Source organism: Fundulus heteroclitus, chromosome 8, assembly GCF_011125445.2.
Source record: "Fundulus heteroclitus isolate FHET01 chromosome 8, MU-UCD_Fhet_4.1, whole genome shotgun sequence".
Taxonomy (NCBI): domain Eukaryota; kingdom Metazoa; phylum Chordata; class Actinopteri; order Cyprinodontiformes; family Fundulidae; genus Fundulus; species Fundulus heteroclitus.
In genome coordinates, this window is record NC_046368.1 from 14,697,257 (window position 1) to 14,710,589 (window position 13,333).

The 13,333-nt window shown below is 38.2% G+C and overlaps 1 protein-coding gene across 2 annotated transcripts in view; it reads left to right on the forward strand.

Annotated features, from left to right (window-relative positions):
• The window catches only part of LOC105930962 (splicing factor SWAP), a 77,750-nt gene that overhangs the window by 3,320 nt on the left and 61,097 nt on the right, over positions 1-13,333 (forward strand). For both annotated transcript variants that reach the window (XM_036140164.1, XM_036140165.1), the window contains exons 3-4: positions 4,638-4,769; positions 11,816-11,892. In XM_036140164.1, the coding sequence (XP_035996057.1) occupies positions 4,638-4,769; positions 11,816-11,892 (209 nt within the window). The remainder of the gene's footprint in view (positions 1-4,637; positions 4,770-11,815; positions 11,893-13,333) is intronic.

The window sequence follows — 13,333 nt, forward strand, 5'->3', positions numbered from 1 at the left end:
ATAATCTATACATATATTCTTTACAGCTCAACAGTGCACATCAGTGTAATGGTTGGAAAACCCTTAGATTCTTCATGAAATCACGGATCTGTTGGTCAAATGTATCAAATAATAACTTAAATCATATTTAATATTTTGCAATGTATTTCGTTTTATTCCTCTTTTCCAACTGCCTGGTCTGCAATGCAGTCAGAACAGTTCTCGTTCTTCTTGATTTGATTTTGAACATTGTCACACCCTCTACTCTGGTTGGTTTAACACGCGAGAGTTTGCTTGTAATGAAAAACACTGCATCACCTGACTGACTTACAGCCTTCCAGTTAAGGTGGACATATGCTGGTGTAGATTCTGGATCATCCAGGGCATTACAGTCATGTGTTTAGGTAGAAGGAATCTGAACTTGTACTCTTGTCCCTTTAAAACGTTTTTTTGCCTCTCGCACAAAAGGTTACTTCAGTTCTGAACATAGTTGGTAGTCTTTTAAATTGGAGTCCGAACAATCACACTAATGGGCCATTGAAGTCTAATGGGGCAATCAGGACACGTGAGTCACTTGCCAAACCTTCTATTCTGCATAATGTTGTTGCTTGATGATTCAAGCAGGTCCCTACAATGCCATGTGAGTTGTTTTCTTTACATGTCCAAAGATGTGAATTGCTGAAAAACTGCCTGGTTTTTAGGAAGTTTTGGATTTGTCGTGGTGGTGCTTTTTTCAGGCTTTTCAAACGGGCAGGTGTAACAAATTGCTTTTCAGAGGTTAAAAACAGAAAGTCAGACAGAACCATTGCAATGTAGGAACTCTAACTCCTTGTAATGCCTCCACATACAGTATATGCACAAAGCAAAGACTTGCGATCGGATTCCCACAACAATAAACCATGACTTTATGTTCTGCCAACTATCTATCTACTTTAAAGTGGACATATGCTTTTAAACACTTTTCACATTCAAATCATTCAGTTGTGGCCTACATAAATTAGAACTGCAATGCAATTTGGTCTGAATTCCTGTCCAGAGGTTCGTCTGATGAAAGCAAGTCGTTTTGATGCGGTCTCTATGTAATGCAATTGAGGCACTTCACACCCTGCCGCCCTCCGTGTCCAGAGCGTTCCACTCCACCCCATTCAGCCATTTTTGTAGTTTGATAGCAGCTATCCAATTATCCAATTATCTAGCAGCACAAATGAACTCTTTATTCCCAAATTTATACACCCAGCAACGGAACATTTTCACTTATCCCCTTGTAGCTTCAGCAGCCTTGAGCTTGGACTACAGAATTGCTGCGAGAAAGAAAAATGGCAGATTTGCAAAATTGATAAGCTGGAAGTCCTTGACGGTTTTCAGCAGTTCCGCTGCAAATTCTGTGATGTTATTGTTTGAAAAAATGGAATTTGGGACTAGAGAACACTGGATGGAGTGAAAAACATGTCCCGAACTGAATACAACAGATATCTATGCAGTACATGGACAGGCTAAATTCAAATTTTCTGCTCTCCTAGAGGCACCAAGTACACAACCAAATGTTTTAAGTGCTTAAAAAGTAGATTTTGCACAAAAAGTCCCTTTTTAAATGAGTAACATTTTAACATTTTGTGATATTTCAGTTAATTTCAAACTGATTATGGTTAGTATAAGCGTGCAAATAGTGTGTCAAAAGCAAACTATCCATCCATCCATCCATCCATCCCGAACATTGTGTGGTTTTTATTTTTGCCTTGGCAGTGTGCCATGATCACTAGGTATCCCTGTCAACACTATGGTCTTACAGTTCCCACACTGCTTATGGATTTGTCTTTAGGGAAAGTACATATTTCTATGTATCGTAACCTCTGCAATTTTCTCGTCTTTAATTTGAGCCATATTATTATAAAAATCGTGCTACGGCCATTTTTTGACAGATGTGTGCTTATTCTGCATTAGAACAGCATGGTTTTGTGGATAAGACTCAATGCATAGCAATGGCTCCTGTCTATAGCGGCGAATGGGTGATGTCCTATCCAGTAATATATGTCAATGGGAAAGGGGGAGATACTAGACTACACACAGGTCCTCTGCAGGCTGCAAAGTACAAGGTACAGGTGATTGGAAACAAAAGACGTTGATGCGCATACACCACTCACATACTTTTTCACGGTAATCTGCAGACAATGATCGGTGACCGTTCGATAGGAACACCACTATCATTCAGCATGTAAGATGGGGAAAAAGGCACGTATAGTTGTAACTGCCAGGCTTGTTTTTGTCCTTAGTTATAAGTCGGCTCTAATTGTTTTATAACCAAAAAGCATTTTCTTTACACTTCCATTTTTTTCTTTTTTCTTCTAAGTGTCTTTTCAGTTTAAAGCAGTACTTGCGGAACAATACTGAAATCTTTAAACAATCACTCTGGGTACATCTTTCAAGATTCAGTAAAAGCAAACTCATGCTTCCTTTTTCTAGTCTTCAGGAATTTTAAGGCTGTTATGATCTCCCATTCTCACTACTCGGTATGAATGGATCATTTCTAACTATTATGTGCTTTACTGAATACATATCTGACTGAGTATTGATTAAAATCCCTCTCAGTCCTTTCGACAGCCCCTTTCTATGCACTTTCATTCTCCTGTCTTTGAAGTGGACCACCTCTGTCTCCACCTTGATAGCTAATGCTTAAATCTCTTTTGACTTTAGGATGTCTAGGACTCTTGCGTCTTAGATGCTTTACATCATAGTTACGCTGGTTATGTTGGTGACAAAGTGCTTTAGTGAATGACAGACTTAATGTCTGCCATTGAATTAATACATGGGCGTTTTAAGTGAAATATGGTGTCCTGTGCCCAAACTGACAGCAAAGAATGAGCCAGCTAATGGTTTGAGTTACACACACTCCTTGCAGAAGGGTCGTCCTGCAGACTGTTCTGCCCTTGAATTTGGAGGCTTGACCCCATTCGCTCAGTCTATTACCCATCTGACCAGTGAAAGGGCAGTTGGTGAAGTATGGATAGATCGTCATGAATTTTAATACAAAAAGTTTCTTTTTAAAGTTTCAAAGAGCCTTCTTTATAAATGTATGTTGAAACAACTAAATACATGGGTAATTGTTAGTATTGTCCTAATAGAGTACCACAAAAAAAGCTTTAAATATCTCTATTTATTTCAAAACAATGTTTTGCTGGCCATAAGTGCATATCAGAGCAATTATTTTCCAGTCTCATTTTCCACATTTCCCTTAATGAAACTCTATACATTAGACGAGTATCTGCAAAGAGAACCAAGAAGCTGTTTTTCTTACCAGCGATAAACACAACCAGGAGTTTTGTTTGTGTGGGTAAGGCAATCTGACCCAACAGCAGGTTGCATTCTGCAAGTCTAAACTAAATGGCTACAGCTGCAGGGTACAATTTTTACCCTGCGATGTGAGGGAAATCAATATTTGCTTGCTGGACTGGTTAGACTTAGGCTGCTAACATGGCTTTACGGGATGTTTGTCTTGTGTTTCTTTTCTTGTTGTCATCTGAAATGTATCTTTGCAATGAAAAGCCTCCTGGGGCTTTTAGAAGTGCATTCTGATGCTGGTCTTCCTTTCCTGTGTGATAAGAAACTGACTACAAACAACGTAATTAAGTAGACAGTTAGAAATAGTTGTAGCTAAATAGAAATGCTAAGATATATATATATATATATATATATATATATATATATATTTATTTTTTTTTTAAGCCACAAATAGGGTCTTGTCTACTCTGACTAATTTCCTTTCACCCTGTTTGTCCAGACCTGTGTTTTTTTATGGCTTTATGATTCTGAAAAGGTAGATTTTTAGTACAAGAGAAACATTTAAAACAAATGTCCTAAAGAAGGATATTGTCCCATAGTATGTCATAACCATTTCTGTCCATGTGTGGGACACGTGATGGGAACTTAGACTTGTGTGACAGTATTTTTTGATATTACGTTAACCCTATACGTTGTGCTAAAAATGATTTAAAAAGGCATCGCAGTCATAAACCACCATAAACAGCAATACTGTTCTAAAAATTAAATGCCCCCTTTATTATTCTTTGTTATACCAATTACAATGATGTGTGTAATTAAGCCACTAAATAGTATTTCTTAAATTGGCTATTATTGATGGTCTCTTGGAACCAACAGTGTAACAAAGTCATGTTCCCATGAAAAGCTTGACCTTATCATTCGTCTGAGGACTTCATGAAACTATGAGCTTTAAGCTTTAATTTTTTTTTAACTAAAAAGCCATAACCCATGAGTCAAAAGATGTTCTAAAATTTTATTTCATCAGAACTATTCAAAATAGAATCAGAAATGTTGGTTATATATTTGGAAAACAAAGCTTACAGCTAAGGGTTTTTTTTTTTTGTTTTTTTTTTGAAGCAAAGTTTCCACTGCCTTGTTTTTATCAAATTCTGGAGTAAAAGACAAGGCATTGGACCTTATTAAGAAAATCTTTGAGGCATCTGAACTTGTCTTATTGTTAATAACATAATATTCAGTCGCCACATTCGACCTATATTTAACAAACTGTTTGTGCTCTGGTTGTATTGAATGTGTCACAAGGTCAGCTTTATGTCACAAAATGTTCAGCAAGGGCACAGGATGAAGAATGATTTTTTTTTTTCTGTATGTGTCTCTTTCAATAGAGGAAGAATACAAACGTTTAAGTGAGGCTCTGGCTGACGAAGGCACTTACAATGCAGTGGCCTTCAAGTACAGCGCTGACTACTATGATCCCTCACAGCCCACAGAGGAGGAGGAGGCTAACAAGGAGCACGGTGAGAACTTGTTGCAGGTCTATAATTGTGAGGAGAGATATGCCCACCTGCTATTTACTGGTGGAAACTGATTACTTTCAGATCTAAACAGTTGATTCCTATTTTCTTTCTATTGTGTACATGTGATCCTTTTCATTTTGCATTTATATAAAACAAACTTGGGCCAGAAAATGGTAGAGTGCCTTCTCCGGGAAAGGGAAATCTGGGCCTCTCTACTAAGCTGCTACCCCGATGACCCGATCCCAGAAAAGCAGAGGAAAAAGAAACTACCTCACTACCATCTGTATTTTACTGTTTTAAGGAACATGCTGTTTGTTGATCCATATGCAAGAAGAAAAAAATGGGAGTTTTCAGTTTAGGTGCATTTAACGAACAGGGTTAAACTTAGAGTTCTGGAGATCTTAGTAAAGATATGGATTAAAACCAAAATATAGGAATTATATTTACTTGTGGGCAATACACAATGTGCAATGGTTGCCAGATTTAAAAGAAAGCAGTTGGAGTAAAATTATTAAATTTTTTAGTTTGCCTAATGTTCTTGCTGTGGGTTCCAAACCTTTATTTTGCACTTTTATTTTTTTCATATTCCACTTGCTTTATTTATGAAACACATTTTAAAATACCAGGGTTGAGCAAACTGCCCTACAACAAATCCCTAAACAACAACAAACAAAAACAAATAAAATCAACTGAAAAAAGATATTATAAAGCAGAAAATATAAAACCAAAAAAAATTAGGAAACTTCATAGTAATGGCACATTACTGATGATGCCAAACATTTGAAATTTAAAGATGGAATATAGAAATCTTATGCTGTGTTTAAAAAAAATGTTTTATTAAAAAAAAACCTCTAGTTTAGATTTTTTAAGGTATTATTTTCTTTAAATATTTATACATGGAGTCGGAGGAAAAATCACACCAATTCCAAGAACATCTGGATGGAGGGTCATGGCATGTTAGGTTCCTGGTATTAATTAACTGCGTGTACAGGATTTACTATGAAGTTCTATAACTATGGCTGAGAAATGGGAGACTATTTTCCCCGTTGGCCTACAATGGTTCGTTTTGCAGCAGGAAAGAGTAAGTCATTTTGCTCTAATAGTTAAGTATGTTTAATGATAGCAATAATAGAGATGAGGAGCAGAGTAGTTCTTTAAAGCCAATGTTTGGTAATGGCTTTCTTAGTTGCAGCCAGCATAACCTTTAAAAGGTATGCATCATCATTATTTAAATCTTTAGAGATATGTGGAAGGTATATTGCATATTGGAATATTGCACTAACAGCAAAACCTGGGAATTCTGAAACGGCTGAAGCTACATCCTTCCTGAAGGACTAGATTTTAGGACAGGTCCAATAAACCTGGGGATGATCAATTATGGGCTGTTCACATCTCCTCCAGGATCACATCTCCTTTTGTTTTTGATGATTATGGCTCACAATTAATGAAAACCCAAAAATAATTGTCTTAGAAAATTTTAATATTGTGAAAAGTTAAATATGGGAAATTTACGGTGTCACCCCCTAACTCAAAACATCGGCAAATGTGTCTCAGTTTGGTTCAGTAGGCAACACAGTCATATGTGCTTGACAGATGTCCAGTCATTCACACCCTTTACAAGGAGGATAAGCCTCAAAAGGACATTGTTCAGAGTGCTGTATGCAAGCATGTTTAAATAAAGTTAAGTGGAAGAAAAAAGTTTTGTAAAAAGGTTTACATGCAACAGCAATGACCAAAGCCTTGAGAGTTCATGAATTTGGGAAGTTTCAAAAGTACACTGAGTTTGGGGTCATCTTAAGGAGCCACTACACACAAACAAATACTACACATGTATCTTTTCTGAGCTAAGAATAAAAACAACTGGACTGTGGATCAGTGGTCCAGATCAGTTAAATTTTAGGTTGCAAATTCTGGAAGTGCCATGTCTGCTGCTGGTGTTGCCCCATTGCATTTTCTGAAGTCCACAGTCAATGCAACTGTCTAACAGGACGTTTTTGAGCACTTCCTGCCTCCTTGCTGACAAGCTGTATGGAGATTTCATTTTCCAGCAGGACTTGGTACCTCCCCACGCTGCCAATGGTACCAAAGCTGGTTAAATGATAATAGTGTTACTGTGCCTGACTGGCCAGGAAACTGGCCTGATCTGAGCCCCCATATCAGATCTATATGGGGTATTGTCAAAAAGATGATGGACTCCACACCTAGCAGTGCAGATGACTTGAAGGCCATTATCAAAGCAACCTGGCCTTCCATTTCACCTCAGCAGACCATTTGCCTCCATGCAATGTCGCATGATGCAGAATTTCATGCAAAAGGAGTCCCAACCAAGTTTTGAAAGAAGGTCATCCTTAGAAATGGAGATACTGTCCTGAATTTCCCCATTGTGGGACAACAAAGGAATTCTTATACTCTTGAGAAACCTAACCTTTCTATTAAAATATCATTTTTTTGAAATTGATCTAATGTAATATTCTAAGAAACACTGAATTATGGATTTTCGTTATCTGTAAGCCATATTCATCAAAATGACAAGAAATAATTGCTTAAAATATTTCGGTCTGTAATGAATCTGTATAATTCGAGTTTCACTTTTTGACAAATGCAGGAGAGTCTTTCTGCCCACAGCCATCAGCATCTACAACTCTTTGAAGAAACCTGCATAATATGAGTTACAACATTTCATTTCCCCTTGGGATTTATTAAGTGATTTTGAATAGTGTTGAATTTAAATGAGTTACAAAATATATTACACTTTTCCACAATATTAAAAATTTTCAGAATAAAGTGTTTAAGAAACCGTCACCACTGTTGTAGTAGGAAGGATCTGTTTAGGGCTGACTGCTTTTGTGTATGGTTGTGTAAAAAATTCAATAGGTAGGGGCCATACTAGGGTTGGAAGATATTGCCAAAACGTATATAACAATAAATTTCTTAATTTCGAATGATAAGATATAATTCTGAAATCAGTATAAACAATATAAGGCAAGGCAAGTTTATTTATAATTTGTTACTTTTCAGTAACAAATGCTCAGAAAAAAAGCCTTTGAAAAATTGCCAAGAATACCCATGACAGATGGTTGTACAAACTTGAGAAAATAATTTTTGCCAAGTCTATAAAACTCCTCCAATATAACATTTTAGAAATAAAAGCTGTACAAATAAATTAATGTTGACCTTTTATTTGTATTTAGCCCCCTAAAAAAGACCTTCAAACATAGAAGTCTCACCTTTGTCTATATTAATAGCTTTATCTTTAAACTACAACATGGACTTACAATGTTATTCTTATAGATTTAAACAAAGGTGCTTCATCCAGGCTAAAATGAATAACAAAAGTGCTCAGAATTGCTGCCATAAACAGAAAAAAACAAAAAAAAAAAAAAAACTAATGTTGCAGGGACAGGGGCATTGTTGAGTGTTGATAACCCCATATGACAGGCTCTAGAGGTTTCTGGCAAGAAATACAAGCTGGTCTACATGATCTGGCTTCAAAGACGCCCTTCTACATGTGACAATGTTGCCACCTGTATGCCACCTGTACTGAAAACCCTTTCGGATGGGAACTCGTGCCTGAACGCAAAAGGAGTGCTTTGCCAGTTGGCTTGCGCCGAGGAAGTTCTTTTGATAGACCTTCCACTAATCCAGAGGATTTGAGTCATTGTCAGCACCTGGAGACAAAAGGTAGTTGTCAAGCTCCCTCTCAACTGCCTGCTATGCACTCATGCCTTCTGTGTAGGAACTGGTGAGGCTGTTAAAAAAAACCACAAAAAAAAACATAAAATAGAAGGTTGCCAGCCAGAGACCTTTATTTCCTTGGCTGGTGGCCCTGCTGCAGAAGCATCTTCAATGCTTTTTTTGTTTTTTTACTCTGGACTCGTCTTATCACAACAGCTCTCTCTCCCCTCAGCATCTCTCTCTTTGATTTGCTCTCTCTTCTCCTGAGTGAACTGAAAGCTTGAATCCTGGGTCAACGAGGCATGCCATGTCATGTCAAGTAGATCATCAGTAATGGATCCTTTTACTTTTCATTGAGTTATCCCATCGCTGTTGTCTTTACGGCTCTTGTGAGCTCCGTGTCATCCTCTGCTTCCTTCAAGATGGAGGCATTGACGAGATGCATCACACTGACGTAGGACTCGCCGAACAAGGCATAAGTGACTTGGAGGAGTGGGCTTTGAACTGCATCTATAGACTCTAAAACACCCACACCGTGGCACGTAGGAACCAGTGACCAGCAGGTTCTCATTTATAAAACTTTGCGTGGAATCCATACTAAAAGTCAATGTAGGCCGAGAAAAAATATTCAGATTTATAAATTCATGCGCATGCACACCACCACGCAAATTTCTTTTTATAGATCACAGCTGTACTTTGCAGTTTGCAGTTTGCACACCTGATTCCGCCTCAGGTTCTGCCCTCTACACGCCCAGATTCAACCATAAATGGTCAATGCAAGGCACCTCATGAATGTTGATGTGTATTAATATTGGGTCAGCTGATCGTTTTTTTTTTTTTTTTTCATCATGTGATGTGGCAGCCACAGAGAAGAGGCAAAGAAAAATTCAGAGAGAAGTTGATTGAATGTGAAGATCAGAGGTAAAAGCAACTAAGATGGCCACGATAAAATAAGTTGTTAAAAAGTAAACGAGGCCGCGCTCCGATTTGAAATTCCCCTGTGGCTGTACGTTCAGATCGACATTCAGAGACCAGGAGGTTCCGGCTTGACCACAGGTCACTTGTGGTCACTAAGTTCGTCTTTCACTTCAGTTGCTCCTCCACCCTTTCTATAACTTCAACATACAGTGCAGATATAACTGTGAAAAATATTTCTGACCAGGAAGCTTGTATCTGTGACATCATCTTCCTGAAGCCCACGTTTACCACCATAGTAAACGCCGTTGTGTCTTTATTCAAGAGATTTGTAACAGCCTTAGTAATGTCTTTATGCTTTTTGGAGTGCTTGTCATGAGGCAAGATTACTGCCATCTGTGTGTGCTGCATGGGCTTCTCTTTTGACACAGCTGGGGCTGATGCTTCCGTGACGAGGTAGACTTAAACTTTTATGGAGCTTCATCTTCTGACTCTCAGAAAACGCTATCAGACAGCACACTGAAACCTGCAGTTAATTGGATCTTAGATAGCCGAACCACTCCCACACCACCAAATTAGTCTTTCCTCCGTCAACGATTTCATCTGCTTTCCCCTCACTTGCGGAATTGCTTTCAGTCACGTTTGTGTTGAGGTCAGGTGACTCTTTTTGAAGCTAAAACTGCTATAGACCGGGCCTACTACCGCTGAGCAAAGCCTGGTACTTGGTACTGTCTAGTACGGGTCCCCTGTCTGTGGTGCACGTCATCACCCGCGTAGCCAATGTGTTGCAGCTGTTTCTGTCCTGCTTGAATCAGCTTCACCCTGAACGTCGGTCACGGACAAATGCTGCAATCTAAGACTGTAATGTGCACTGAAATATCGCGAATGTGTTTAAAAATCACATCACCGTTATTGAATAAAATAATATGTCGGGATATGTATTGATATTGAATTAACGTCCAGCCCTTGGCCAAACCAGCTAAGGCTTGTAGATATGAATGTTAAAATCCCATCGGTGTAGAGCAGGAAATAAAACATAAAAAAAAACTGATCCTCTTCTTTAGGCAGCTGATTGACAATGTTCAGCAATAAGTGGGGGAGGGGCTGTACAGCTATAGCCTGTTCACGCTGGCGCTGTTTCTGGCATCCAGTTAAAAGAACATTTAAGTTATAGAAACTGAATGACGGGGGGGGGGGGGGGGGGGATAAATAAGGTTTTTCCCTTAAAAAACAGATTAGCATCACAAGGCTCAATGGCTTAAAATGTGGGGAAAAAAAGTATACACCGGTGCATTTCTCTAACTCTACATATTTGATGTAGTGGATGCTAGAGGCATTTCCAATATCCTGACAGGTAAGCAGCAATGCTTTACATTCTCTTCGGGGGACATTTGTAGAACAGAGGTATTAAAAGGTCTGCTGAAAATGCCGATATTTGAATTTGCCTTTTGGGAAAAGGTCTGTGCAGTTCAGGTGGCCGCATTAAAGCGTATCTCTGACATTATCAAAAATGCTGATTTATTAAAATAAGCAGGGACCCTTCCCAGAACAGCATCAAAGAGGTAGTTTTGGTTGACAAAAAAAAAAAAAAAAAAAATCAGATGTTAAATCAGATCATTAGCCCTATTTTTTTATTTTTTGTCTCCCAAGTGAAAGCCAAACACGGCAGAAGGTTAATATCAGTGTAATTTACATGGTCGCTGTCAAAATATGACTAATGTGTTACTGCAGGCAGCCCTAAAAAAATAAAATAAAAACTTGCTCCATTGCTAGACAGTCATTTCATAGCACACCACTAGATTTAATTCCCTTTTAAAATTAAGATTGTTATTGAATGAGTTGATTTAAATCTGTTCACTTTGTCTTCACTGTCTCGGTTGAGCAGACTTCCCTCTTCTGTGTAAAATGCTGTAGCTTTCCGAAATACAAAACAACTATTTTGGAAGGTTTTCATATTCTGTTCACAAAATCTGATCTGTGAAGTGACATGAGATGGAATGAGTCGTTGTCAGCCTTGTCAGAAGCTAATTTAAAGACCGTACCCGTGGGTCATTACACGTGTCCAGTCAAATGGAATCCTTCAGTCTGGCAGAAAGTTTGAGTTTTTTTTTTTTTTACTGCCCATTGTGGTTTTGTATTAAATTAAAGGGCCCCTTTATTATTCTGCAAACTCCCTGCAGTACTGCATTAAAAATTTAATCTCGTCTCTGTCTGACCTCTATGTTGTTATCAAGATGAAGGTAAAGGCTAGGGTGGTATTTCACCCTGATATATTTGTGGAGTGAAGAGAAGGATGGAGGAAATGTGTCTTATTCATTTTCTTAAAATTTCAGAAATTCGTTCTTAATTTGTTTGTTTTTTTCTAACCTTGTAGAAATGTCGTACGTTTTTATTTTGTTTGGAAGGATAAATAAAAATGAGCCTGGTTGTTTCTGTTCCATTTTCTCTTCACACAGAGGAGGCAGAGCCGGAGGAAAGTGAAGAACCATTTGTTGCCCCCCCGGGACTCTCTATCCCACCAGATGTGGAGCTGGTGAGTGGAAAAAAAGTATTTGCTGCTCTGTGGCTGTTGACAACCTATTGCAGTCATAGTAGCACACACTCTCTGGGGCTGGACGAAATGGGAAAGAAAGAATATTGACAAAAAATAAGTCATCGATATGGAAAATTATAAAAACAAATTCAAAACATGCTTTAAGGGCAGCCCTGGCTATTTTATGCTGTTGCTTAGTGACATATTTTCAGACAGACAACACACAAACACTAAATTCAAACTCAACCCTTTATTCAACCAACTTTTTACCAAAACTGCTTTTAAAAACAATAATGCATGATCTCTGAACTCGTTAAAGGGGGCGGAGCATGTTGATGTAGCGTTCCTGGGCCTGCGTTTGTGATTGGTTGGGAGGATGTAGTGACTGTAGTATTATCCTACATTATAGGCTAGAATGGAAAAGGAATGAATAATGTTCTTCTATTGAACCTTTTACTGATCCTTTTTTCTCACATCTTATGTCTGGCTGGCATTACAAACATAGTTGTTTCTGTATGTATTGTCTGCAGAACATAAATATTTACCACTGACTGAGGTTTCCTGCAGGCCAAGCCATTTTTTCAGGATGTTCCCAGACAAATTGTGGTTGAAACCTCATACAAACAAAGAGAAAAAACTTTGCTGTAATAAATGCGTCTGTGATTTGTTTACAAAATTTGTGCCTCAGATCTTTACTATATTGACTGCTATATGGTGAAGAACCTGTTTTAACTCACAATAAAGATAAAAAGTTCAGTTCCCAAAATTACAATATGTTGTTTTGCACAAAAGGTCTTAAACAAAGAAGGTTAACTGGCGGCCCGCGGGCCACATCCGGCCCACCAAAGCTTTCCTTCCAACCCCCAGAATATTTCGCGTAAGACTCTTCGAGAGCACCATCATCATGCTATATTTCGAATTTGTTCCGTCAGTGATTAAAAGCCGTGCAAATTTGAAATTCTAGCCATCGGACAAATGTAGTTGATGACCCCTGGTCTAAAACCTTTGTATATTTGTTTTAATATCGTGATCAAAAAGAAGAGTATGACTGAGTTTTTTTCTTTTTGATTAAAACCGTGATATAACTTTTTGACTCGATGCGTTGACTTTGCCATGAATTATGGTTACATGGAAACACCTTTGCTTGAACAATGTAAGAGGCCAACATATAATTAACTCAAGTAGATCCTGTCACTTTATATCTGAGGGAAAGTCTGATCAAAGGTTATTGGAGCACTTGCTATATGAATTAGAACATTTGTTGCTGTATTGTTAGTGGAAAGGTTGCTCTCATAATAATGTATTTTACCTCTGCTACATTCCACCACAAAGGCGTTTTTCTGTCAGTGTGGGCTGCCTACAGTAGAGCACAGCTTCACGATGACGTAACATCTAAAGGGAAAACGGTAGTACACAGATCTAAAATATTTAAACGGATGTT